This window comes from Nyctereutes procyonoides, unplaced genomic scaffold (assembly GCF_905146905.1).
Source record: "Nyctereutes procyonoides isolate TBG_1078 unplaced genomic scaffold, NYPRO_anot_genome, whole genome shotgun sequence".
Lineage (NCBI taxonomy): Eukaryota > Metazoa > Chordata > Mammalia > Carnivora > Canidae > Nyctereutes > Nyctereutes procyonoides.
Genome location: NW_026575131.1, coordinates 50,462,186 through 50,488,093, shown reverse-complemented (window position 1 = coordinate 50,488,093; position 25,908 = coordinate 50,462,186). Strand labels below are relative to the sequence as shown.

General features: G+C 55.3%; 2 protein-coding genes across 3 annotated transcripts in view; both read left to right on the top strand.

The window, feature by feature from the left end:
- Window positions 1-1,023: 1,023 nt before the first annotated feature.
- CUNH19orf38 (chromosome unknown C19orf38 homolog) lies at window positions 1,024-13,237 on the top strand. 2 transcript variants are annotated; one of them, XM_055344380.1, is made up of 7 exons: window positions 1,024-1,152; window positions 2,463-2,771; window positions 4,750-4,839; window positions 6,011-6,038; window positions 7,227-7,270; window positions 8,927-8,964; window positions 12,707-13,237. In XM_055344380.1, exons 1-7 carry the CDS (start codon window positions 1,122-1,124, stop codon window positions 12,854-12,856), a joined length of 690 nt encoding a protein of 229 aa, XP_055200355.1. In that variant the 5' UTR covers window positions 1,024-1,121; the 3' UTR covers window positions 12,857-13,237. The 2 variants fall into 2 exon arrangements, with proteins under 2 accessions (XP_055200355.1, XP_055200356.1); XM_055344381.1 differs by lacking the exon at window positions 4,750-4,839.
- Window positions 13,238-14,786: 1,549 nt separating this feature from the next.
- Window positions 14,787-25,908, top strand: part of CARM1 (coactivator associated arginine methyltransferase 1) — a 52,719-nt gene continuing 41,597 nt past the window's right edge. Inside the window, exon 1 of the mRNA XM_055344339.1 lies at window positions 14,787-15,135. Coding sequence (XP_055200314.1) covers window positions 14,787-15,135 — 349 coding nt within the window. The remainder of the gene's footprint in view (window positions 15,136-25,908) is intronic.

Below are 25,908 nucleotides of genomic sequence, written 5' to 3'. Positions count from 1 at the left end.
TGATAAGTTCTACAACTTAGATGAAATAAATTCTTTGAAAACATAAGCAGGCTAATTTTAATTTAATGAAATTACAAGGCTCTGTAGTATAATTCAGCAAGGAAAATTTTCTAAGTCCAGAGGAATCTGGAAAGATTTCACAGAAGTGATATTTAACCTGAAAGATAAGTGGAATTTTACCAGATTAATAGAATTGTGCCCCAGGCAGGAGAGACAGCATGTGCAAAGGTCCTGAAGTTGGAATGAACTTTGGGTATCCAAATTAAAAAGTCCACCACGATGGCCCTTTTTTGTTGTTTAGTGACCATACACTTCTATCCTTCCCTGGTGTAAACCTCCAGGTGGACCTGCTTGACTTGGGCAGAAATATTGAGAGACCAAAGCAAACTTACTTGATAAGACAGACCTTTGGAAGTTTCTGGGCTGTAAACAGGAGGCAATTCCCTCAATTTTGGAGCTAGTGTTCCCTTTTGCCTGGATGGTACTGCTCCTATGGCCTCACACTGGCAGCACTCACACTAGGCATTGCACTTCGTATCATGAGTTCTTTGGATCTAATATCTGCAACTCTTAGCCCCGTTCTACAGAGCAGCAAGGTGAGGCTTCAAAGAAAGATGTTGTTGCCTGAGATGACAGAGATCAAGCACTAACCACTGTGCTCTACCAACCTCCACCCAACATGTGTCTCAACTTTGGAACTGGTTGGGCTGGGGCTTGCGTCTTGGGCATGGATTTCCCAAACAGCCCACGGTCCCTTCCTCATGCCAGCTAGAAATTCTCTTCATAGGGAGAAAATACACACACACACACACACACATACACACACACACACACCTGACCATCTTAGCCTTTTGTCTTTCCTCCCATCTCTGCAGAACAGTGGCCACCAAAGTGCAGTGAGATACCAGGATCTGATGTGTGTCCGTGGAAGGGGTGGGGAGAGGAGAGAGTCCCTTTCGGCAGCTGAGTGTGTGTGTGCAACTTCCTGCCAGTGAGGAAACATTCGTTCAAATCAGCCCTGGTTCTCCTTTCCCTGCTCTGGCCTCACAGGAGGAGTTGGCGGTAAGCCGTGGGCCTCACTGGCCTCAGCCAGATTTCCCTGGCCAAACTCGGGAGGAGAGATGCCCTGGACTGTCCTGCTCTTTGCAGCCGGTGAGCCTGAGGCCCCCTGCACCGCCCCTACCCCGCTCCCACCACCCCTGCCCACCTGGCCTCTGCTCTGGAGGCAGAAAGCCGCACAGGGCTGCCCTTCCCCGGGTGCTGGACGAGGCAGGACCCTGACAGATTTGCCCCAGAGCTCTGGCTCTGCCCCAGGAGCATGGCTTTCTCTTAGTGAGCCCCTCATCACCCCCACATCAAGGATGTCAGAAATCCCACCCCGCTGGGGACAGCGGTGCCCACGCCCCATGACTCAGCCCTGCTGGGCTTCTATAGCTCCTACCTCCAGAGCCGGGGCGACAGAAGGATCTGCTTGGGGGAAGGGGAGGCAAAGGTCTGGAGGAGACCTCACCTGAGAGACACTCTGCTCAGGAGCCTGGGGGCACCTGGGGAGACACTGGTACCTCCTATAGGAAGCTGTACCCCCACGTCCCAATTCCTCACCACAGCCAGGGAAAAAGGAGAGCCCCTTTGTTCTCTGCTCCTCCTGTTCTTTCCTTGGCTCATCCCCTCCAGCCGCCCTGGCCTCCTGGAAGACCTCACACCCCTTCCACCGTCCCAGCATTTGCCCGTGCTCTTCCCTTTCTGCCTGGAATGCTCTCCGCTAGCTCTTCCTAGGTCACCTCTTCAGGGAAGCCCTCCGTAGCCTCCGCAGCCAACGCAGCCTTCCCATTACCCTGTCTGATGTGCGGCGCGGGGCTTCTTGGCTCCTTGAGAACATCAGATCCCCGAGGCAGGCATGTCTGTCTGTCTATCTTGTCCACTTTCTGTCCCCAGCACCTAAATCAGGGCCTGGCATATAGTGAGTGCTGTTGACTGAAGGAGTAAGAGAATAATCGCATTGCTATGTAATAACCACTGCGATTATAATAAAATGACTCAAACACACTGCCCCCCTCCCACGGGCTAGTACCTGAACCCCTCAACATAGCAACGGGGTAGGGTTGATTGTCTGCTTGCAAATAAAAAGCAAGGGGCACCCGAGTGGCTCAGTGGTTGAGCAGCTGCCTTTGGCTCAGGTCGTGATCTCAGGGTCCTGAGATCGAGTTCCGAGTCAGGCCCCCTGCATGAGAGAGAGCCTCTCCCTCTGCCTGTGTCTGTGCCTGTCTCTCTGTGCCTCTCATGAATAAAGCAATAAAATCTTGAAAGAAAGAAAGAAAGAAAGAAAGAAAGAAAGAAAGAAAGAAAGAAAGAAAGAAAGAAGAAGAAGGCCCAGAGGGGGTCAGCCACTTGCCCAAGACCACACAGCCAGAAAATGCCTCTGCTCTCACCGCTCACCCTGCCTCCCTTCTTCTGCATTCCAGGCTCCTTGGCAATCCCAGCGCCGTCCATCCTGCTGGTGCCCCCACACCCCAGCAGCCAAGAAGACCCCATCCACATTGCCTGTGTCGCCCCTGGGGGCTTCCCGGGGGCAAATTTCACACTGTACCGTGGAGGGCAGGTGGTCCAGTTCCTGCAGGCACCCGCAGACCAGCTTAGGGTCACTTTCAACGTGACTGGAGGTGACAGGGAGGCTCCAGGGGGCACATTTTGCTGCCAGTATGGAGTGCTGGCTGAGCACAGGCAGGAGCGGCTGTCGGACCTCAGCAAGCCCTTGCAAGTGTCCTTCCCAGGTAAGGCCCTCCCCCCGGCCCGGGGCCCACGGCTCCTTTGCTCACCCCCGAGCCTTTGCTCGGGATCTTCCCTCTGCTCGGAAGTCTTTGTGGGACTCACCTTTCCTTGATTAATTCTCACAGTCATCCCACGCGATGGGTTCAGTGAGTCTCCCCATTTTGCAGAGAAGTAAACTGAGGCAGAAGACACTAGGGGACTTGGCCCAGTCACACAGCTGGCGGGCAGCAGAGCTGGGGTTCTGCGGGCTCCAGTATCTAGGCGTTAAACCTCCACACCCTGCTGCACCCTCCCCTCCATGTAACATTTTTGAGCACCTCCTATGCACCAGGCTTTGTACTTGGCCCCGGGGTTCAGCAATGAGTGAAACAAGGTCCCCCATCCCCCGTCCCCCAGCTGACATTCTAAGGGGACACAGACAGACGAGAAGCAGGGAGTCCAATAAATATTCCATGTGCCAGCAGGGGACAAATAAAACAGCAAGGACAAAGTACAACCCGTGAAGGATGTCATTTCAAATACAGAGGAGAGTGGCCGGGGAAAGCCTCTCTGAGGCAGTGACATTTGAGCAAAGACCTGAATGATGAGGAGCCAGCCATGTGGGTATCTGCGACCAGAGGCTCCCAGGCAGAGGGAGCGGGCTGTGCAAAGACCCTGAGGCTGGCGCATGTCTGGTGTGTTTGAGGAACATGGGGGCCCTCTGTAGGGCTGAAGCATAGTGGGCAAGGAGAGAAATTGGGGAAGAAGAAGGCAGGGAGTGGCAAGGAGGATGGTGCAGGGCCGTCGGCGGCCCTGAGGACTTTGGTTCTTCGTTGAAGGAGCCCTGGAAGGCTGATATTTTCCTGTGGTCTTTTCAGGACAGGAGGCTGGGTGTGGGCTCCGGGATCAAGGAGCAGGAGGGAGGGAGGAGTCTCCAGGTAGAGCCTCTGCACCACCATCCATCAGAACTTTCCAGCTGCAAAGAGAACTTTCTTGCCAGCAGAGGCCCCAGTGGGTTCAGGGGACAGAACAGTCTGTGTCTTTGAGCTCCACTGTCAAAGGCCGCCTTCTCTCACCTTGGGCCTGTGGTCTCAGAGTGGGGAGGGGACAACATCCCTCCTGCCCCAGACGGATGAATGAACAACGGCTGACAGTGTGAAAATACCAAGAATGTGTCTGTCCTCCTTGCTGGCTTAGCTCCTCATCTCCGTGGGGATCAGGTCACCTCCTCCTGTCTCCCCTGAGAGACCCCCTCTCCCCAGGGAGGGGCAGCCAAATCCCTTGCTGAAAAATAAACTCTGAAGCTGGAGCTTCATGCTTTTGTGAAGCATGACTTCTGTGTGGATTTCAGGGTCCACCATAGGGCTGGGGGGTGGATGTCATCTGACCCCCCTGGCTGAAGCCCACAGGACTCTTGGGCTGCCAGTAACAGGAAACCTGACTCAAACTGGCTTCAGCAACAAAAGAGAATGTGCTGGTTTGCCAAACCAAAGTTGGTTTGCAGCACTGGCTTCAGGCATGGCTGGATCCAGGTGCTCAATCCAGGTGCTCAAAGATGTCAGGAATCATTTGCCAGCTCTCAGCACTGCTTTCTTCTGTGTCTTATCCTCAGGCAAGCCCTCCTCTTCCTGGTGTCAAAATTGTGCCCAGTGGCTCCAGAAGTATATCCTACCAGCTTGCTGGCCAGACGAGTAACTCTCTCTTCCCAGTAGTCTGGCCAAGTCTCAGAATTAGCTCTCATTAGTTCAGCTTTGGTCACATGCCCATCCCTGGACCAATCACCATGCCTGGGGTGGGGATGGGGAGATCTGCTAGTTGCCCAGTCACAAGATTTGCCAGATCCTCAGGGTCTGGCTACACCCAAGTCAAATGGTTGAGCAGTATGGGGGGGTGTAGGGCTGGCTCCCCAAAGGTAATCTGGAGGACAGGTGTCTTACCTTCACCCTGCACCCCCACAATTCCATAACTTGCCCCCTGCCTTTTTTTCTCATGTTCCTCTAGGGCCCACTTGGATACTGGCACTCTCCTTGAGCCTGGCTGGAGTCCTTCTCCTTGCTGGGCTGGTGACCGTTGCTGTGGTGGTCAGGAAAGGTAACAGCAGGCAGAGAAAGTACAGCTCAGGGGCTGCCAGTTTGCAACCTCTGGAATGTGTAAATGAACCCCTACTCACACCCATTTTTTATTTTTATTTTTTTCACACCCATTTTTTTTAAAGATTTTATTTATTTATTCATGAGAGACACAGAGAGAGGGAGGCAGAGACACAGGCAGAGGGAGAAGCAGGCTCCATGCAGGGAGCCTGAATGGGACTCGATCCCGGGACCCCAGGATCACACCCTGGGCCGAGGGCAGGTGCCAAACCGCTGAGCAACCCAGGGATCCCCTCACACCCATTTTTTAGAAGCATAGCTGGGGAGGTCTTACTCCAAAACTTAGCAGCAAAGAATCCTCCAGAAGTGCAATGGTGGTGGTGGGGCAGGGGTAGGTGATAAAATTTTTTAAATTATAAAATATGTATAACATAAAGTTTAAGATTTGAACTTATTTAAGTGTCCAGTTCGGCAATATTAAGTACATCCACTTTGTTATGCAACTGTCTCCACCATCCCTCTCCAGAACTTTGTCCTCTGCCCCAACTGAAACTCTGTCCCCTTTAAACGCTAACTGTCCATTCCTCCTCCCAGCTCCTGTCAACCACTGAAGCTAACATTAAAAGAAAAAAAAAATAGGGATCCCTGGGTGGCGCAGTGGTTTGGCGCCTGCCTTTGGCCCAGGGCGCGATCCTGGAGACCCGGGATCGAATCCCACGTCAGGCTGCCGGTGCATGGAGGCTGCTTCTCCCTCTGCCTGTGTCTCTGCCTCTCTCTCTCTCTCTCACTGTGTGCCTATCATAAATAAAAAAAAAAAAATAGGGGTGCCTGGCTGGCTCAGTCAGTAAAGCATGAGGCTCTTGATCTAGGGGTTGTTAGTTCGAGTCCCATGTTGGGTGTGGAGATTACTTAAAAGTAAAATCTGTAACCAAAAAAATTTTTCTTTTTACATGCTTATTTGAAGTTTTTACCAATATACATTATTCGTGTAATTGGGGGGTGGGGAGGATTTTGCAGGAGCTCTCCTGTGGAGTGGCAAATTTGCCAGAGGTAAAGGCAAGGTTGGGTCACAAGTATATGAGGGAGCCTTTGGATTCTTGTTTTTGTTTTTTGCAACTGGGATGCAACCACAACCAAAATCTAATAAATGCTTATTTATTTTTTGTTCCCAGTTAAAGTAAGAAATTTGCAGAAGAAAAGGTGAGATCATCTCTGGAGATCCTCGGGAGGTGGTTTGGGGGAAAGAAATACCAAATGGTTGGGGGGTATGGTGCAGGAGGGTTGTTTTTTTCTTTTTTAATATTTTATTTACTATTCACAAGAGACACAGAGAAGTAGAGACACTGGCAGAGGGAGAAGCAGGCTCCCCGCGGGGAACCTGAACCCTAACCCAGGACCTCAGGATCATGCCCTGAGCCGGAGGCAGACCCCCAACTGCTGAGCCACCCAGGTGTCCCAGAAGGTGGCCTTTAGACCCAGACTGGAGGGAGGAAGAATGTTGTAGGCAGTGGTCACCTGATGGGTGTTAAGGACTCTGAGACCGGTGGCGCATCCGTTTAGCGCCGCCTGCAGCCCAGGGCGTGATCCTGGAGACCCTGGATCGAGTCCCACATGAGGCTCTCTGTATGGTGCCTGCTTCTCCCTCTGCCTGTGTCTCTGCCTCTCTCTCTGTCTCTATGAATAAATAAATAAAATCTTAAAAAAAAAAAAAGGACTCTGAGACCTGCTGGGTTCTGGGGACAGAAGGGCGCTTCCCAGGCTGGGTAGGAGCTCCATTCCAAACAGCGTCTCTGGTGGGAGGGCTGCATAAGAGGAACAGGTGTCATTATAAGGCACCTAGGGTATGCAGCGCCCTGTGCTAGGAGACTCTGCAGCTGGAGCCCACAGCAGCTCAAGGGTCCCGCAGAAGCTGGCATTATAAGTAGCCTCATTTTATAGACAAGCAGACTGAGGCTCAGCACTTTGTCACATGGGAAGCAAGTGGCTGCTGAGTCTTCCTCACATCCCTTAATCCAAAATGGTTGTGATACTACAGAAAGTCACAGTTGGGAGAGGTGAGTGGCACCCTCTGGGGCTGTGCAGTGCCCAACGTGTAGCCTTAGGAAGTGGTCCTGGGTCCTGGGCATTAGGAAGCCCCCCACTGGCCCCAGCCTCAGTTTCTCCCCTCTGAGAGAGGGGGACACCCCACTGCCCTGTGGCATTGAGCTAGCAGCAGCCCCAGGGATTGAATCCTGACTTCACCTGGTGGTGGGGCTCCCGCAAGAGGGGACTCAGGGAGGATGGGGAGGAAGGTGGGTGGCGAAGGCCAAGTTGGGAGGCAGGGCTTCTGGGAAGAATCCTCCAGCCCCAGAGGACCAACTGGTCACTCTCTCCTGAATCCCTTTGCAGAGAGCGAGAATCCTGCTGGGCCCAGGTCAACTTCGCCAGCACAGGTGTGTACTTTCCTACCCCTGTCCCTGCGGGGCAGGCTCACCCCCTGGAAACTCTGGGGTCTCACTCCTTGCTGCTGAACCTCTTCCACCTCCTCTCACTTCCCTTAGGGCCAAGAACACAGCCTCCCCTCCCCCATCCCCAGGTTTCACCTCTCACCTTCTCCCTTTGCCTCATCCTCTGGCCTTTCACTCACTGACCACTGCCTACAACACTCTTCCTCCCTTGGGCCTCGTCCAAAGGCCACCTTCTGGGCCACCTGGGTGGCTCAGCGGTTGGGCATCTGCCTCTGGCTCAGGGCGTGATCCCAGGGTCCCCGGTTAGGGTTCGGGTTCCCCGTGGGGAGCCTGCTTCTTCTGCCTAAGCCTCTCTGCTTCTCTGTGTCTCTTGTGACTGGGTAAATAAACTCTTAAAAAAAAAAAAAGGGGGATCCCTGGGTGGCCAGCGGTTTGGCGCCTACCTTTTGCCCAGGGCTTGATCCTGGAGACCCGGGATCGAGTCCCATATCGGGCTCCCGGTGCATGGAGCCTGCTTCTCCCTCTGCCTGTGTCTCTGCCTCTCTCTCTCTCTCTCTCTCTCTCTGTGACTATCATAAAAAAAAAAAAATTAACCTCTTAAAAAAAAATTAAAAAATAGGGCAGCCCCAGTGGCCCAGCGGTTTAGCGCTGCCTTCAGTCCGGGGTGTGATCCTGGTTACCTGGGATTGAGTCCCATGTAGGGCTCCCTGAATGGAGCCTGCTTCTCCCTCTGCCTGTGTCTCTGCCACTTTCTCTGTGTCTGTCATGAATAAATAAATAAAATCTTAAAAATAAATAAATAAATAAGTAGGTAAATAAATAAATGTCATCTACTCCGGGAAGCCTTCCCTGATTCCCTCCCTAGATTTACCTGCCTCCAGCACCCTATCACTCTTCCTCCCTCTCGGGGGAAAAGCACAAGTAATCACTGCCTGCTGTGTGTAGTCCTCGCCTCCAGCGCCGGGCCTCGGTTCCACCGGCGGGGGGAGGGTCTGTGTCTGTCCCCCCGGGGCGCCCTGACCCGGGCCTTGCATGGAGCCCCACTATGTGATCCAGGCCGTGTCATCCCAAAGGCTTCCACCAGGGGGCGACGGGCAGCCAGTGGCTGCTGCGCGGTGCTCAGGGGAAGGGGCCCCAAGCGGAGGAGGAAGTCCATCCTCTGCTCTCCTTTCACGGGCCCACGCTTTTATTGAGCACCTACTATGTGCTCGCGTTTGGGCGGCGTCCCTCCACGGCCGAGACAGGGGGTCTTTGCCCACGAGCCCGTCCTACTGCTGTGGGGGAACAGCCGCTGGCCGGCGGGAGGGTGGTCCCGGGACGAGGGGGTGTTTACGGCGATCGCGGGGAGCGCCTGGGGCGGTGCAGGAGCTGAGGGTGCTCTGGAAAGCGGGAGTTAAGAGGAGAAACCGAGGGGCCCCTGGGGGCGGGCTCTGAGCAGAAAAGGATGCTGTTCAGTTTACAGGTGGGAGCGGTTCTCCCTGTGGAATGGGCTGGAAGGGAGCGAAGCAGGCTGGGAGATGGATCCCAAGCCCTTCCTCTTGTTGACTTGAGGCCTGTGGGTCTGGGGGCGGGGGAAGGACCCCAGGAGGGCAGCGAGCGGGGATCTTACACTGGCCTCTGGTTTTCCGTTCTCTATTTCAGATATGACCTTTGACAACTCTCTGTTTGCCATCTCCATGGTAAGTCATTTCATCTCTTGGTCCCAGGTGTGTGCGGACTGTCCGACTGCCCGGAAGACCACCGGCAGGGGGGGCCCGACCCGATGTCTCCGAGCCTCGGGGGCCTGGGAAAAGCCCAGAATATGGAGCAGGGATTTGTTTTGTGAGCCGAGAGTTGGCTCTGAACAATCCCAGGGGATGGGAGGCAGCTGTGTCCAGGCCTGCCTGTGGCCAGGGGCAGGATCCCCGGGCCGGCTGTCAGGGTCACTGCCGCCTCTGCGCTCAGTGGGGCCAGCCCTACGGAAAGGTGGCAGGGGCCTCAGGGTGACCCGGTGGGGTCGTGTGCTTTGTAACAGTCTGATGCACACTCTGGTCCCCTCCTGGTAAAGGAAAGCCTGTGTTTATGTTCAGGTTCAGGGATTTCGGCTTAAATGTCCAAGTTGTGCGTTTCTCTTTCAGTGGGGAGGGGCTCCGGCACCCTGCCCCTTTGCAAGAGGTTTTGCTCCCACAGACCACTCGCTGTTGGGGCTGAGATTTGAACCCAGGTCTATGGGATTCCTCGGCACAGCTGGATCTTGAAGCAGCTTTCGTGTTTGTACTTTATTATTATTATTAGATCAAGTGAGAGGTAGATGAGCCATGGAAACTATGGATCAAGGAAATGTTCATCTGGCTCTTCTCCGGAGTAGGATACAGGTCTGGGGTGACGGTGGCCCCACTCAGTGGCCTCGGACGCCCCCATTTGGACAAGTGGGCACTTCGGAACTGCCTTCACGGAGCCTGGGTGGGGAGTTGGTGTGCCTAGGGCACCATAACGGGGGTGGGGGTGGAGGGAGGACTGGGCTGATCCAAAACACCCTTCCTGGGCATTGGAACAAGAACAGCACGAGGCCTTTAATTCTTCAGAGCTTTCTCATTTGCACCGGGGTGGGGAGGAGACAGGCGATGCCACGGGGGTAGGAGTGAGAGCGAAGCTCGCCTCTCACTTGGATGGGCGATCCAGGAAATCTCAGAGATGGGCACGCCGAGGGTAGCTATGGAAGATTGCTCCGGGCCCGGGGGACACATTCTTGGCACGGTCCGTCCAGTACAACTGGAGTGGAGCCGCGTGAAGAGTCGTGGGGAGCCCCCCGCGGAGAACTTTGATTTTTCCCCCAAGTGGGGTGGGAGCGGTGGAGGCTTCGGAGCAGAGGGAGGGGACCGAGTCGGGTGCTCGCCTGCGCCCTCTGGCGGCCGCGGGAGGAAAGACTTGGGGGGCTTGGACCTACGGTGCGGGGGTGGGGTGGGGTGGGGTGGAGGGAAGTGGGGGGAAAGAGAGAGTCAAGAGGAGGGAGGCATGTGGGAGTCTTGGGGGGCAGCAGCCTTGGAGGGACATGAGGCGGACCACGCACCCGGCGGATGCGCAAGGCAGGTGCAGACAGGAGTCGGGTTCTGGAGAGAGGAGCGAGCAAATTTAAACTGCATACAAATGTGGGAAGGAAGGGGCTTGGCCCCACCGGCCGGTTCAGCCCCCTGAGGTCTCATTTCCGAGAACAAATCCAATGCTGTTAAGAAAAACCCCAAAATCCTGCAGACAGAGCAAATTCTAAAACTTTCTGTGAGAAGACATGCTGCTCGAGGCACTACCCTGGTGACTTTTCCTTTTACCTTAAAAAAAAAAAAATAGGCATTTGAAATTGAAACAAGTCGAAACAGGAGAAAATTTTAAAAAAAGTATCTTTGTCCTTGTGACTATATATATATATATATTTTTTTTTTTTAATTAAAAAGTGTGTGTGTGTGTGTACGCAGCTGCTCAGTGGTAGAGCTTGCGACTTTTGATCTCAGGGTTGTGAGTTCAAGCCCCACGTTGGGCATGGAGACTACTTAAAAAAATTTTTTTTTGAATATGAAATACATCCATATGTCAAAATTGTATATCCAGTAAAGTATCCTCCTGTCACTAACCCCTGTGCGCTCACTGGTCTCCTCCACACACAGGTAACCACCATTAGGAGCTTCTCGTGAAAGCAAGCAAAAGTGAAAATAGGGAGTGTATAGCCTCACTCCCTCCTTTTAAAGATTTTATGTGAAAGATAAATAAAAGTGAGAGCACGAATGGGGGAGGGGCAGAGGGAGCCACAGACACCCTGCTGAGCTGGGAGCCTGATTGGGGGAGGCTCAATCCCAGTACCCCCTACCCTTTACCCTTTCTAACACAAATGATAGCATGCTATCCACACTATTATGCTTCTTTCCTTAACAGTAAATTTTAGTGGGATCTTCTCTAGTTGTTTTTTTTTTCCCATGATGGTAAAATATACAACACATAAAACTGACCATTTTAACCATTTCTAAGTGTCCAGTTCAGTAGTATTAAGTACATTCACATTGTGCAACCATCACCACCATCCCATCTCCAGAACTTGGTCTTGCAAAAGTGAAATTCTGTCCCCACGGTACACTAACTTCTCATTTGTAACAAACCCCAGTCCCTGGCACCCACCATGCTGCTTTCTCTGTGGATTTGCGCATTCTGGACATTTTAGGTAGAAATGATGTCATATAACGTTCATCCTTTTGTGTCTGGCTTATTCATTTAGCATAATGTCTTCAAGGGTCACTCACTTTGTAGCGGGTGTCAGAATTTTATTCTTGTTGAAGGCTGAATAATATTCCATTGCATTTATATAGCACATTTTATCTGTTCCTCTGTTGATGGACACTTGGGTTGTTTCCACCTTTTGGCTACTATGAATAGTGCTGCTATGAACATGGGCGTGCAAATATCTGCTTTCAATTCTCGCTTCCCGCTGAAGCACTAGAAGCTGTGCTGCTGGCTGAAATAAAAGTGAAGTAGCTAATCATTCTCCAGCTTGTATTGTGTTACTATACTGAGGGTCTGATATGCACTTTATAATCCCCTATGAAGTGGTGTTGATGTTTATTTTTATTTTTTTGATTTTGATTTGAGAGAGAGAGAGAGAGAGAGAGCACGCGCGCGCATGAGCAAGGGGAGGAGCAGAGGGAGAGGGAGAGAGAATCTCAAGCAGACTCCTCACTGAGCAGGGAACCCGACTCGTGGCTGGGTCCCAGGACCCTGGGATTATGACCTGAGCTAAAATCAAGAGTCAGACACCCAACCGACTGAGCCACCCAGGCACTTTGACATTTAAACAAAAATAGACTAGAATCTAATTATGGGCCTTACTGGGATCGTCCAGCTAGGGAGGTGCAGGACTGGGATGGAACCTACCCTGCTCTCACCCACCACATTTCAATTTTAGCAAGTTCATGTCTCCTTGACTGGCATTTGGGGTGGAAGCCTCCATGGTGGAGGAGAGGGTAGACTTTTGAGGAAGGTTTTGTGGAAGCCCAGAACAGGGCAGGAAGGGGAAGAGATAATGATAGCGTTGTTCACTTAACAGTTAGTGCTTGCCAGGTGCCAGGTACTTTTCAATTCCTTTGTTTTGTAGCATTCACCCTATTGTGCAAAAGAAAAAAGTGAGCCTCAGAGGGGTTAAGTTACTTGACCGACCGAAGTCATACTACTGTGACAAGGTAGACCTGGGATTTGAACCCAGGCTGTCTGGTTCAGAAAGAACCAGGAGGCAGGACAACAGAGGTCAGGATCTTGGCTTTGGAGCTGGGGGGTAGTGTGTGGGAAGTGAAATGAGACCTGATGGACTGGGGCGGGGGGGAGTCTCAGACTCAGAATGTAGGGAGACCCTAGATCCTGAAACCTCAAATCACCCTGTTCTCTGTTTTTCCTCCATGGACAAAGACAATGAATCCAGAAGAAGATGCAGTCACCGTGGATGCTTGCTCGGATTCCACCGAGACACCTGGCAGCTCTGGGCCCCGGAAAAGGCCTACCTCCACATCATCCTCACCTGAGCCCCCCGAATTCAGCACTTTCCGGTCCTGCCAGTGAGGCCGAGGATCAGAGGCCCCTCTGTGTCTGTGCACTCTGCATTCAGCCCTTCTTCAGGGCCTGAAATCCCTCTAGCTACTTTGGGGTTTCTGTCTGCGTTCTCAGGGAATTGGCAGAGGAGATGAAGGGAGAATCCTTGGCCTTGGGACCTTCCTCTCAGAGGAGCAGGAGTGAGTAAGGGGGCACAGACATTGTCTTGGAGGCTGGACAGAAAGCAGGAAGACTCTCTTTGGAGTCCCAGTTTCTCAGACCACCTGGGAAAGGAGACGTTAGGATCCCTGGGCCATAGGAGGTCTGAGCCTCCACATAAGCCTCTGGTTTCCTTCTCCCCTTGCTACATCTACTTGACCAACCCAACCGGGTTTTTTGGAGCATAGGGTACCCCGGGGTATGTTCTGTATGTCTGTCCTGCTGGCGTGCCTAAGTTATTAATTATAACGGCTCTGGAGCTGTTTCCAAGGTCTCTATGGAGCGTCATCCTTCAAGCTTCCAGGGTCTCTGGGGTCTAATCACTGGATGCCTAGGGGGAGGGGAGCTGTTTCCCTCTAGTGCACGCAGTCAAGGTGGTATACGGGGAGGCCCACGGAGGGTACAGACAGGGGGACAGTGTCATGTGGGGTCCGTGCTAAAGTCCCGCTGTTGGTGAGTATAGTAAGTGGAATGATGGGGGAATCGATGAGGAGGTCCAGAGAAGAGTGAGAGCTAGAGAAGATGGGAAGTCACCACACGTGTTTTTGGACCCTCCTGAAAAGAATGACGCCCAGGAGCAGTGACGGGGGCGGGTGGGGTGGATTTCGAAGATGCGTGTGTCTACGAAAAGGGGCCCTTGACCCTGCTCTGTTGGATTCATTGGCTAGTCGTCGCTGGGGGGAAGGGAAGGGCTAACAGAAGGGCCCAGATAAAGGGATCCAAGAATTTTTTATGGGGTTATAGACAGCCAAGGATGGAGGAGGAGGGCAGGGGCGGGAGGGGGCGGAGACGATGGGGACGAGCTAAGGAGCGACCGAGTGCTGGGGGGGCCTTCCCACCGATGCAGGTCGAGCGCAGAGGCAGTCCCTCCTCAAACTGATTTTCCCCTGGGGAGGGCTGGGGCGGAGCCAGGGCGGGGGGCGTGTCCCGGGCCCTGGCCCCGCCCCTTGCAGGAACCCCCTGGGAGCCCGGCGCCTCACAAAGCGACGTCCAGTGGGAGGGAGCGTCTCGTCCGGGGGCGGGGCCCAGGGGGCGGGGCCTGCCTAGCTGGGCCCCGCCCCCCGCGCGCCTCCTCACAAAGCCGGGCAGGGCCGAGGGGCGGGGCTCAGCCGCAGAGGCGTGTCGGGGCCGAGCGGCGTCAGAACCGCCTCCGCCGCTCCCGGCCGGGGAGCCGCCTCACAAAGCGCGACCGTTCGCGCGGGGCGGGTCCCAGGGCGTGTCCACGCGGCCGCGCCCCGCCCCCGGGGCCGCGCCCCCTGCCCCGCCCCGCGCCCCGAGGCTCGGCTCCGAGTACAAAGCGCTGAGTTCGGAGCGGGGGCGGGGCGCGGCCGAGGGCGTGGCCCAGGCCCAGGGGCGTGTCCGCGCGGCCGAGCCCCGCCCCCCGGCTCACGCTCCGCCCCCGCCGTTCCTGGGCCGCGGAGCCACCTCACAAAGCCGCGACCGTTCGCGCGGGGCGGGGCGGGGCGGGGCGGGGCGGGGCGGCCCGTCCCCCGGCGTCCTCTCTCCCGGGGCCCTAGGCGGCCAGCAGGGGGCGCTGCGCCACGGGGCCGGGCCGCGGCGGCAGTGGCGGCGAGGCGGAGCGTGGCCGGCAGGCGGCGCTGCCCGGCTCGGCCTTGGCCTCGGCCTGCGCGTCGGCAGCGGCGGCGGCGGCAGCGGCGGCGGCCTGGGCCCGGGCGCGGCGGCGGCGGCGGCGGCGGCGGCGGCGGCGGCGGCGGCGGCGGGGCCTGGAGCCGGATCTAAGATGGCAGCGGCGGCGGCGGCGGCGGGGCCGGGCGCGGGCGGCGCAGGGGCGGCGGTCCCGGGCAGCGCGGGGCCCTGCGCGGCCGTGTCCGTGTTCCCCGGCGCCCGCCTCCTCACCATCGGCGACGCGAACGGCGAGATCCAGCGGCACGCGGAGCAGCAGGCGCTGCGCCTCGAGGTGCGCGCCGGCCCGGACGCGGCGGGCATCGCCCTCTACAGCCGTGAGTGCGGGGCCCCGGGGCCGGGCCGAGCGCGGGGGCTGCCCACGAGGCCGGCCGGGCGGGGGGCCCGGGGCGGGAGCGACGCGGCCGGGGCCCGGGGCCCGGGGCCCGGGGCCCGGGGCCCCGAGGGTGAGGGGCGCTGAGCCGTGGGGGCCCGCTGTGGGGTCCGCGGCGCCGGGCCGAGGGAGCCGGGAGCGGGGGTCCCCAAGTGAGGGCGGTGCAGGAACGATGTCAGGGGGCGAGAGAAAAGAGGGCGTGCGTGGCGGCCAGAGGTGAGGTGCCCGGAGTACGGTGGGAAGCGGGAAATGGGGGAGTGAGGGCCCTGAGATTGGGAGGGGGTGGGCAGGAAGTGGGGGGCCCAGCGGGGAAGGTGAATTCGCAGCCAGCGGGGGGTGTGGGGGCTGGGAGGGGAGGGGAGGGGGCCCGGGGTGTGGGAGAGGTGGGAGCCCCCGGGGGCGGGTGTGGCCGCCCGAGGGAAGGAGGGAGGGGTGTGGGCAGCCTGTGGCCATCTCTCCGGAGTCCCGGGAGTGCCCAGGACAGTTGGAAAGTGGTGCCCGGCCCGGGGCGGCCTGGAGGACCCGCTTCCACCCCCGGGAGCGTTCCTGGCGTCCTGGACCCCCGTGTGGGAAACTTCTAGACGTGGGGAGAGGGCCCAGGCATGGCAGGGTGGTGCGAGCCGCTGGATGTGCTCCTGGTGGAAACGTGGAAGGGTAGGGCTCCTTCTTGATGTCCGGCTCCGGAGTGAGAGGTAGCAGCCTCCGCCCTCGCCACGGCCCTCCCAGTGTTTCTTTTTGGGGATGTGAGAGGCTTGGTTACGTTTTCAGAGGCTAGTTTCAAAGCTGACATTTCGGTGGGGAAAAAAGAAAAATCACGAATGTGTTTGCCAAGGCCCCTGAGTCTTTGTGGTTCATCCTTTTTTCTTTCTGTTACTCTTTCCTATCTGTTCTCTCTGATTCCTGATTTGCTTGTTCACATTTTGCTATACTGTTTCATTCAGCTTTGTCTCAGGGTTTCTTGCACTGATGCTCTGGGAGCCCCTGAGGAGGCCTTTCCTGGCCCTGGCCTGTGCGGATATTTTGCCACCTTGGGAAGGGGGTGGTGGGAAGGAAAGTGTGTAGAGCAGTTGGTTCGCACAGGGTTCTCCCTGCACCCCTATTGGAAAACCCAAACTTAAGGACTTGCGCCTACATCCCACGTGTCACACCTCCTTTTGCTGGGGCAGAGCTGGGTTTCCTGGGACCACATGAGGAGAGGGCGGAAGAGTGTCTCAGGTGGGCATTAGAGCTCAGGCCAGGCACTTAAGCTCTATCTTAGGCTCAGCAGGATCTCCCAGATGATAAGCATGGCCATTCATTCGGCAAACATTAATAAAGATGGGCAGCCTTTCTCCAACTGGGGTCCCAGGGGCCAATCCTCAAAGCAGTTCCAGGGACAGTTGTTTTTTCTTTTGTAAATAATTTCTTTTCATTTCTGGACAGTTTCTGATTTATAGAATTATTGGGGACATAGTACAGAGAGTTCTGTTATACTGCACACCTGGTGTGTCCTGTGTTTGACACCTTACTCCAGGAGAGTGTTCACATTTTGTGTTTTTGTTGTGTGGGTAATCTTGTTGTTACTAGTTGTAAAGATAACATTCTCTTTTAGAGGTAATTCATAACTGAAGCATTTGTAAGGAGGAGAAAGTCCACGTTTCTCAGATTGAGATCCTCAGTCAGAGATGACATAGTCTCAGGGGTCTGAAGGGATTTTTTGTTTCCCCCTTTATGCTCAAGTAGCATTGATGTGGGGCTGAGAACGTGGGTTCTGGAGTCAGCTGATCCTGGTTTTGTTCGTTTGTCAGGGTTACCGTGACAAACGTGATGGCTTACAACACAAGGAATGTATTCTCTTAACAGTTTATAGCCAGAAGTCTGAAATGAAAGTGTTGGTAGGGTCACACTCCTTCCAGAAACACTGGAAGAGAATCTCTTCTTACCTCAGACAGCTTCCTCTGGGTCTAGGTGTTGCTTGGCTTTTGTCAACAGAACTCCAGTCTCTGCCTCTATCTTCACATGGCCATCCCGCTGTGTCTCTATGTCTTTTCCATAAGGATACCTGTCATTGGATTTAGGGTGAGCCCTAAATGATTTTATCTTTTTTAAAAAATATTTTATTTATTTATTCATGGGAGACAGAGAGAGAGAGGCAGAGAAATAGGCAGAGGGAGAAGCAGGCTCCATGCAGGGAGCTGGATGCAGGACCCGATCCCAGGACTCCAGGATCACGCCCTGAGCCGAAGGCAGACGCCCAACTGATGAGCCACCAGGCCTCTCATGATTTTATCTTTGAGGGTCTTTTTTTTTTTTTTTTTTTTTTGAGAATCTTAATTACATGTACAAAGACCCTTTCTTCTAGATATGCCACTTTCACAGGTTTGGGGGAGGGGGGAGTGGGGTTAGGGCTTTGACAAATTTTTTTCGGGTCTACTACGTGGAGTAGATCGGTGCCCTACTATCTATGAGTTTTCATGCCTCAGTTTGTTTATCAGTAGAATGGGGGTAATGGCAGGACTTTGTGGCATAGAGTGTGTTTGCTCAATAAACGAATCCTTTTTTTTTTTTTTGGTGGTAGCACCTGCTCCCATTAACAGGCTGGGGCTGGCAATGACCTCAGAGTTGGCTGAGTTACTGCTCAGGGTGAGGCAGCATCGGTTCTTGAGCAGGCATGGAGACCGGGGTGCACAGGGAGCGATTGCTCTGAAGTGTGCTGGGGGAGTGTAGACAGCCAGGGCAGAGGTGTGGGGCTGCATTCTGCTCCTGGATCTGAGAGCACAGGCCTGGCCTGCTGGGTGGGGGGTGCTAGCTAGCAGTGCCTTGGAAAAAGACAGAGATGGCCCAGCCACTGCAAGGATGTTCAGGGATGTGGCAGCTGAGTGGACCAGGGGCACTTGGGGCCTGCTAGGAGCTCTAGGCTTTTTCTTGGGAGGAACTTCCTTCCCCAGCCTCCACATTTTCCAGTCTGTACCCTTCTGGGACCCGATGGCTTTGGCCAGATGAGAAGGCATCAGGACCCCTGTTCTGCTCACCTGTCCCTCATGAGGCAGGGTCCCATGAGCTGTGTGTGACTACAGACCCCCGGGAAGCAAATCCGTGTAGGTAGGGACAGGGAGGTCGGCCAAGACACGAATCTCCACGTGCCTCACGTGGGAGGTGAGCCAGAGGTATGCTTGGGTGCTGGTGAGGGTTCTGGACACAGAGTCTGGCTGGTGTGGGTCACTGGCTATGTGGCCTTGAATGAGCCCTTTCACCTCCCTGATCCTGTTTGCTCACCTCTAGCAGCACCTCCCTGCGTGCAGCCTCAGTTTCCTCCTCGGCTATGGGAATGTTATCACTTGGGACCCAGAAATTTGGGTGAAATGGACCACGGAAGTGTGGAGCAGGGGGTGTCTGGCAGTAAGCGGTCAGTGTTGCTGTAGATTTTATTGGTGGTGTGGTTACTGGCATGGAGTGAGGAAGAGCTGGTTTTTCTTGGAGGGAGCCCCTTAGGCCGCAGGGCGTTCCAGTTGCTCTCTTGCACCCCTAGCAGGTAGAAGGGGAACCCCCGGGCTGCAAGTGGGGGTGGGGGTGGGGAGAGGAATGTGGGTGGCAGATACACGGCCCTGTTCTTGACGTCTCCACTGTCCCACGTGAGAAGGATGACAGCTGCAGTAGGGCCCGCCCCAGTCCCCCTCCCATGAGTGATGACCCTCCCTACCCTCCTTGCCACCTGAAGTCCCCCTGGCTGGTGGCCATGGCATTGGCTGAATGGCAGCTACCAAAAGCAGGCTGTGTTCCCTGGGCAGAGAGGCGCAGACTTCCCGGGCCTTCAGGAAGCCCTGGCACGGCCGCTGGAGTTCTTGGACACCCGGGCGCCCGCCCTTTGGCAGAAGGCAGCTTCTCGGGAAGCCCGTTGTGGGGCGGCTGAGGCAGAGAGCAGAGCAGACTCTCAGTTCCTCAGGCCCCCAGGGTCCTTTCTGGAGATGACTGTGTCACTTGTCTTTCTTGGTCAGTGCGAGTCAGTTTGCCTGATTCTGTGGGCTCTCCCCGCCCCTTGGGCCAGGAAGAGGTATAGGGCAGGCCTGGTGAGGGGGGGCTAAATTTCGGTTTGTGGGGGGCTGGCCAGGGTGTGGAAACCCCAGAGAAAAAACCCTTTGTAAAATCAATGTGAAGAATGGCCTGCTGCCATAGACCCCGGAGCTCTCCAGACTTCCTCCCATCACAGTTTTGGGACCCCCACCCCCCCCATCCCCAGGCGGCAGGGAGAGAGGGGACAGGGACAGAGGATTTTGTCACACACCCAGGCTTTAAGACCTTCGGTATCAAGCTGGGGTGACAACCCAGAAAGTTAGTAACAGTGGGAAGGCCCTCACGTTCCAGTGGTGCTACTGCCTGCTGTCATTTTATTGAGCACTTACTGGGTGCTGGCTCCGAGTGAACCTGTATTGATGTTTGACCTTGAGGGGGGCAGCCGGAGGAAGGGTAAGAGCAGAAATCAGAGCCTGTGGGCAAAGTGGTCTCTGAGCCAGAGCAGGCCTGTGGCTTCTGTGTAAACAACTAAAGGGAGCTTTGTACGTTTTTGAAGGGTCTATCCCAAAAAACCCCCAACAACTGAAGTCAGAACATTTAAGTGACACAAATTGTGCCTGGCAAAACCTGAAATGCTTCTGGCTGGCCCTGGACAGAAAAATCTTGTGGACTCCCTGGGGATAAATTAAGGAAGCAGGCAGCAGGAGGGGGATACTGTGGGAACTTGGCCCCAGCCAGGGTCGCCAGATCTGCCACAGCTTTTAAGAGAAACTGAAAAGCCTTGCTTTGTGTATATCTGTTTGTTTTGACTGTGAAGTGTCCTGATCACTCAGGCCGGATAGGGTACCCTTTCTGGGCTCTGTGGGCCAGGTAGCCTGACAGGTGTAGCCCTCGCTGTGTGTTACCACTTAGAATAGTCCTGAGCGGTCAGGGACACCACTCCCATTTTACTGGTGGAAAAACAGGTGAAAGGGCTTGACCAGGTGACATGGCTGGCCTGCAGGAGGGCTGGCTTTCAAGGTCACTGCTCTTGGACCTGCTCATTGTTTTAGTTCAGTGCAAAAAGGTGGTCAGGATTCAATTTATTCATGCAGAACAGAGATCCAGAGTGGCAGTGGCTTGAACAACAGGGCGTTTTCTTTATTGTGCTGTCACGCTCAAGTCTGGAGGGCGGCAGACCAGGGCTGGTGTGGAGGCTTTTTGCTTTTAGAAATTCCTTGGACCCGGGCCCTTCCAGCTAAGAATCCCCCTCCCCTGGGTGGCACAGTGGTTTGGCGCCTGCCTTTGGCCCAGGGCGTGATCCTGGAGACCCGGGATCGAATCCCACATCGGGTTCCCGGTGCATGGAGCCTGCTTCTCCCTCTGCCTCTCTCTCTTTCTCTCTCTGTGACTATCATAAATAAATAAAAATTAAAAAAAAAAAAAAAGAATCCTCCTCCCCCTTTCTAGGGTGAGGTCCTATCATCGTGCATCAACATGGCAGCTGGAGCTTTAGAAAACTGTTACCACATAGAAACTGTTACCCCAGTTTCCAGGCAGCAGGATAAAGAAAAGGAGAAAGGTGCCAAGGTCATGGGCCAGGTGTCTGTCAAGGAAAGTTCCGAGGAGCTGGCTCTGGGCGCTTCTGCTTTCATCCCACTGGCTAGAATGCAGTCCTGGGGCCACCACTAGCTGCAAGGGAGGCTGGGAAATGTAGTCTGTGGTCTGTCTGAGCGGTCAGCTCAGCTCAGCTCAGCTAATTTCGGGGCTTCTCTTTCCGTAGGAGAGAGGACAGACCCTGGGAGATGCTGTCACCTTGGTCACAGTAGGTAGGATGTGGATGTAGCCAATGTTGGGAAGGGTATTCCTGGAGCGTTCAAGTGGGGCTGGGGGGCAGTAGCCTGGCATAGGGCCGAGGGGTCTCTTCTCAAGCGTGGAGGAGCCACAGGGAGGGCAGCAAGGTCAGGCCCAGGTGACATTTTACAAACCACAGGGCCTTTTCCTGCGTGTGATCAGGAGCTGGCTGCCATCTTTCACGAGGGGGACTACAGATAAAATGTTACTTCTGAAGACTGCTCTGACAACAGGTTATGTGTAGATGGGAGCAGGGAGAGAGAGGCCTGTGGAAGCTTCCAGACTAGCGAATGCAACAGGAATGTAACTGAATAGTTTCACCTTAGCCTGCCCTAGAAGTGTGTCACAGAACAAAAGGTGAACTCTGCCCCGGGCAGAGGCCGTGACCCATCGCCAGGCCTTGTGAGTGACCTACCTGCCCTCGGGTTTGCTTCACTCTGTGGTGAGAGTAAAAGTAGACCCCCGGTATTTTTTAAATTGTGTAATTTCACGTCAAAATCAGACTTCGTACTTGTGAAAACTCAGAAGGGCTGGCAACCCTGGGCCTGCGCACCCTGAGGCTGAGCCGGCTAGCAGGGGCCCCTCTGGAAGGGCCGTGATGCCCCAATTTGCCCCAGAAGTCCCCCTCCTGCTTGTTGCCGCCCCAGCACAGAGGCTTTGTGCCAGTAGCCATTTGTCCTTGCACTTGCAGTGGTTGGTTTCTTAAAATAGAGAGGCATTTCTGTGAACCCAGGCTGCCCTTGGGTGTGGGACAATGTCCCCTACCCTTAGCTGGCACCCTCCTTCGGCCCTGGGCCCCTTCCTCCGGGCCCCGAGTGTGAGCCCTGTGGAGGTGAGGGCTGTTACCTGGAGCCCTAACCTGACCTGGCTTCCAGCCCCAGATCCCGGCCACTGCCCATGGGCCAACCCCTTTGCCTCCCCTCTGCCCACCCAAAGCCCCTTACTGGCAGCCTGGAAACCTAGAAGTTCTGAAAGCCTCACTTGCTGCTCCTTTGACAGCAAAACCTAATCCGACCCAAACTCTTATGTTGGCAAAATCCCACCCGAGCTGCCACACAGGGCTCCTTCTAATCTCTGCGCATCCAATTTAGTATGACCATTCACCCCTTTTGAGGTTGTTGGGGCCCGTATCTGAGGTCACAGGTGCACAGTGGCCAGCGCCGTGAGTGGCACCTGGCAAGCACGCACCACGTCACATGTGGGGGTCTGGCCGAGGTGAGCGTGCAGGGCCTTTGGACAGAGGGAGGGTGGCGGGAACTGACGGATGATCCGTGGTGCGAGGCCTCTGACCAGGTTGGGTTTGGCAGAATGGGAAAAGTTGGGGAACCTTCCCTGGCAGGTGCTGTTCCTTTCCTGGGGAGCCCTCTCTGTCTGGGATCTGCTCCCCAGCTGCGGAGGTGCTGAATCTGCCAGGACAAACGGGAAGTTCCCATCCTGCAGAGGGCGGGCTGGAGGTTCCAGGCCTGGGACAGACCTGCTGCTCCCTGTGGAGAGTGAAGCTGCGGAGGGGCTTCAGGTGGCTCTGAGACGGGACTCTTGATCTCAAATCCTTGATGGTCCCTGGGAGGAGGAGGGGTGCTGTGTGTCCCATGATGCCCTGAAATTGCATGCAGTTTTGCATAAGGCTAGAGAGACAAGGGTCAGTGTTGTGACCTTGGACCAGCCTCCTTGAAAAAAAGGAGAAAAGGGGGTGACAGTGGGACCTCTCCGGAAGGAACACACTGAAAATTCTTCCTCATGCGTATATCCGATACACCGTGGCCGTGGCGTTGCTGTTGGTTCTCTGTGCATGTTTCTGGGGAAAGGCTCCCAGCTTTTGGTCCCCCTCACAGGGATGTGTGACACGAGGAAGTGACGGTGCCTGGAGGATAGCAGTGAATTGAGGAGTGAGGTGGATGCCTCTCTGGCTGCTAAGGAGTGGGGGTAGTCAGTGGGAAGGATGGAGGCCCTGGGCCTGTCGGGCCAGGGTGCGGCTCTCATTGGGCAGGAAGAGAGGTCGGCAGCGGCTTTCAGAGCAACTGAGAGCCATGGGGAGATCACTGGGTTTCTGGTCCGGAGGGACGGCTCCTTTGGAAGGCTGTGGGGGGGGACCCAGACAGACAGCAGGTGGTGGGAGGTGGGATGGTGGAGTGTCCAGGAGAGGGGAGGGAGGGAGAGGGCCCCCAGGACCTACCAACAGTTCTTTGAAGATGGAGAGACCTGACCTTCTCTATCCATCCAACCACAAACGTGTATTGGGCGGGGGACTTGCTGTCTTTTTATTGTGGTAGGGTGCCTTGGCGTCTCTCTTTAAACAGCTAGCAAAAACTGAGCACCTGCCATGTGCCAGTTACTGTTTTTTAGAGCTGGGGATATGGTGACACCCCAACCCCAAGATAAGCACATGCTCCCACTTTTGCCGGTCTGGGGTGTTGTGTGACAGGCGCTAAGTCAGCAGTCACTTACATGCAGGTTGTACTTAGTGGTCAATGCCCTCCCCAAGAAAGTGAACCACCCAGAGGTTTGAAAATGCTGGGGAGGGCGGAGGGGGTTGGGGCTGGGCAGAGTGGGCCCCTGCTGGGGTGGGGCAGCAGGGCTTATGGGAGAAGAGCAGATACAGTCAAAGGAGGGTGTGGTGGGGCCTAGGCCTGATGCCTTGCCTCTGCATGACCTCTCTGTGCATGTTTCTTGGGCTGTAAAATGGGGATCTTGATGGCATCTACCTCAGAGGGCTGTTGTGAGTTAATAGAAGTGTTTAGGGGCACCTGGGGGCCTCAGTTGGTTAAGCTCAGGTCATGATCCTAGGGTCCTGGGATCAAGCCCTGCATCGGGCTCCCTGCTTAGCAGGAAGTCTGCTTCTCCCTCTGCCTCTGCCACCTGCTCACTCTTCGGCCCACGCACTCTCTCTCTCTCTCTCTCAAATAAATAAATACAATCCTTAAAAAAAAATAGAAGTAGTTAAAAATCATGCCTACTGTCCAGCAGGCCAGAGTGAGCCCGTGGGCCTGGCCTGGCCAAGGGCAGCCAACTGCCCCATGTGGTTGGAGCAGGATGTGTAGGGGGGAAGGGAGGCCTCACAAGGGGGTCGGTGGTTTATTCCAAGAGTGTTGGCGGGTGGTGGGGGGGTGGAGTGACACCTGTGGTTGTGTCTGGGCTCAAGCCCAATTTTGTTCCCTGTCCTTTCCTAGCAGGGTGATCCTGGTGAATGACTCAGTCCCCTGAATATCAGCTTCCTTGTTGGTGGGGAGGCACCACTGAAGGGCTTGGCTGGTGGCGGGTGGCCTAGGTGGTAGTGGACATCTGTGCCTGGACTGTAGGCATAGCTCTGCACAAGCCAGACACGATCTCCACCCCACGTACTCCCAGTCTCGGGGAATGGAGAGAAAGTAGACAAAGAACCCCATCTCCCCGCGGCAGGGGGATGTGGCTCAGGAGTCAGCCTGCAGAGAATGGCAAGTGGAGGAATAAGCTTGTGGGCGAGTGCCCTCTGGCTGGAGAGGGTTGAGTTGGAAAGGAGGGAACTCCTGGGCACAAGGGGACAGTGGCTCCTTGGCTAGCTGGGCCCGCAGCGTCCCTGGGGCAGTCGTCCTGCTGTCCTGGGTCCCTGTCTCTGCATTCCCTGGCTGGTATGAATGTTCTCTCTTCCCCCTCCGGGACTGCAGCCACCCTCTCTGGAGGTCATGGTTGGTATAAGCGGTGGAGCCTTACCTTACCTTGATGTGACCTTGTGACTCTGGTTAAGTGATTGCAGTTCAGCTTCCAATTCCTCCTGGAAGATGGAGAGGGCAGTTTGTGGGTTGGTGTTAGCCAGCACACAGCAGGTGAGTAACACAGCATAAGAGGTTGTTGGTCTAAATCTGCTGCGGTGTCTGGCTGGGAAGGTATGTCCCAGGTGTAGGCAGCCAGGTGCCCGGGGATTATAAAGCCCTGCGACAGTGAGGGCTGGGAGGAGCACGCGGTGGCCTTGAGATCTGGCCCCGCCCGACCTGGTCCCTGATGACTCAGGAGGGCACCCCTGCCCCTTCGTGCACCAACCCTCCTGCTTTTCTCACTTCAGGGACCTGCTTGGGAGGCCTCAGGATTCAGGGTCATAGGCACCGTGTAGTGTGGGGCCATTGGCACCTTCATACCCGCCCCGAGATGCCCTGAGACACTTGCTCCGACTTTTGGTTAAAGAATCTGGAGTTCCCGACTTTCCCTGCCCCCACTCCCTTTGTTTCCTGAAAACCAGTTCTATGAAGGAAATTGAGACCAGGCTTTCCCTGGGCCTGCAGGAGTTGGATCTGGAGACTCTGTGGCCTCATGTTATTCTTTTGATTACTTATTTTAATTGTTGTTTAATCAGCACCCATAGATGCCCAAGCCTTGGGTGTTCTGTTCGGTCCATTTGACAGTTGCATGCACACATAAAACTGCCCCCCCACACCCCAGGCCAGACCTAGAACTTGTCGTGTCCCCCCACCCCGCCAGCTCTGGGTTCTTTTTGTTCTGTCAGGTGGAGCCTTCTTGGAAACAAATCCAGACTGGTTTGGGGGAGGGGGCTCGGTCTCCTCCCTGCCCCCACTCCTTGCACAGAGAGAGGGAACCCCCTTTTATTCCCTCTTTTTGTGTGTGTCTTTCAAGTGATTCATCACCCACGGCTTTGGCAAGAGCAGGTCTGGGCTGTTTTTCTTTAAAATTGTTGGCGGATTTGCTTCCCCGCTAATTGCGTTCGTGTGGCTGGGGTTCGTTTTCGCTGGGTACGTTACACATGTACAAGCGGAATGGTTTCATGTGTGGAAACCTGGCTGATGACACGGGTGCAGGTGACATTCTGGGTGAGGACAGTGGAGGGGCCCCTGGCAGATCAGCGCTCTAATGAGAAAGGGGCACTCTCATGATCCCCTCCAGGGGAGGGGGCATGTGAATAAATAATCACAGATTGGGGGGCCTCTGCAGAACCGATAGGGACATTCCAGAAAATTGGCCACATTCTTCCTTGAGCTGGAGGGGAAGGCAAAGGCTGGCTGCAGTTTCCAGGCCTGCTGTGTGCCCTTTGGGGGCC

What these genes read in the sequence shown, in the direction of transcription:
- CUNH19orf38 (XM_055344380.1), top strand. Translation starts at nt 1,122, where the DNA reads ATGCCCTGGACTGTCCTGCTCTTTGCAGCCG. An exon ending in TGTCCTGCTCTTTGCAGCCG is followed by an intron (nt 1,153 to 2,462) that starts GTGAGCCTGAGG and finishes TCTGCATTCCAG; the next exon opens with GCTCCTTGGCAATCCCAGCG. An exon ending in CTTGCAAGTGTCCTTCCCAG is followed by an intron (nt 2,772 to 4,749) that starts GTAAGGCCCTCC and finishes ATGTTCCTCTAG; the next exon opens with GGCCCACTTGGATACTGGCA.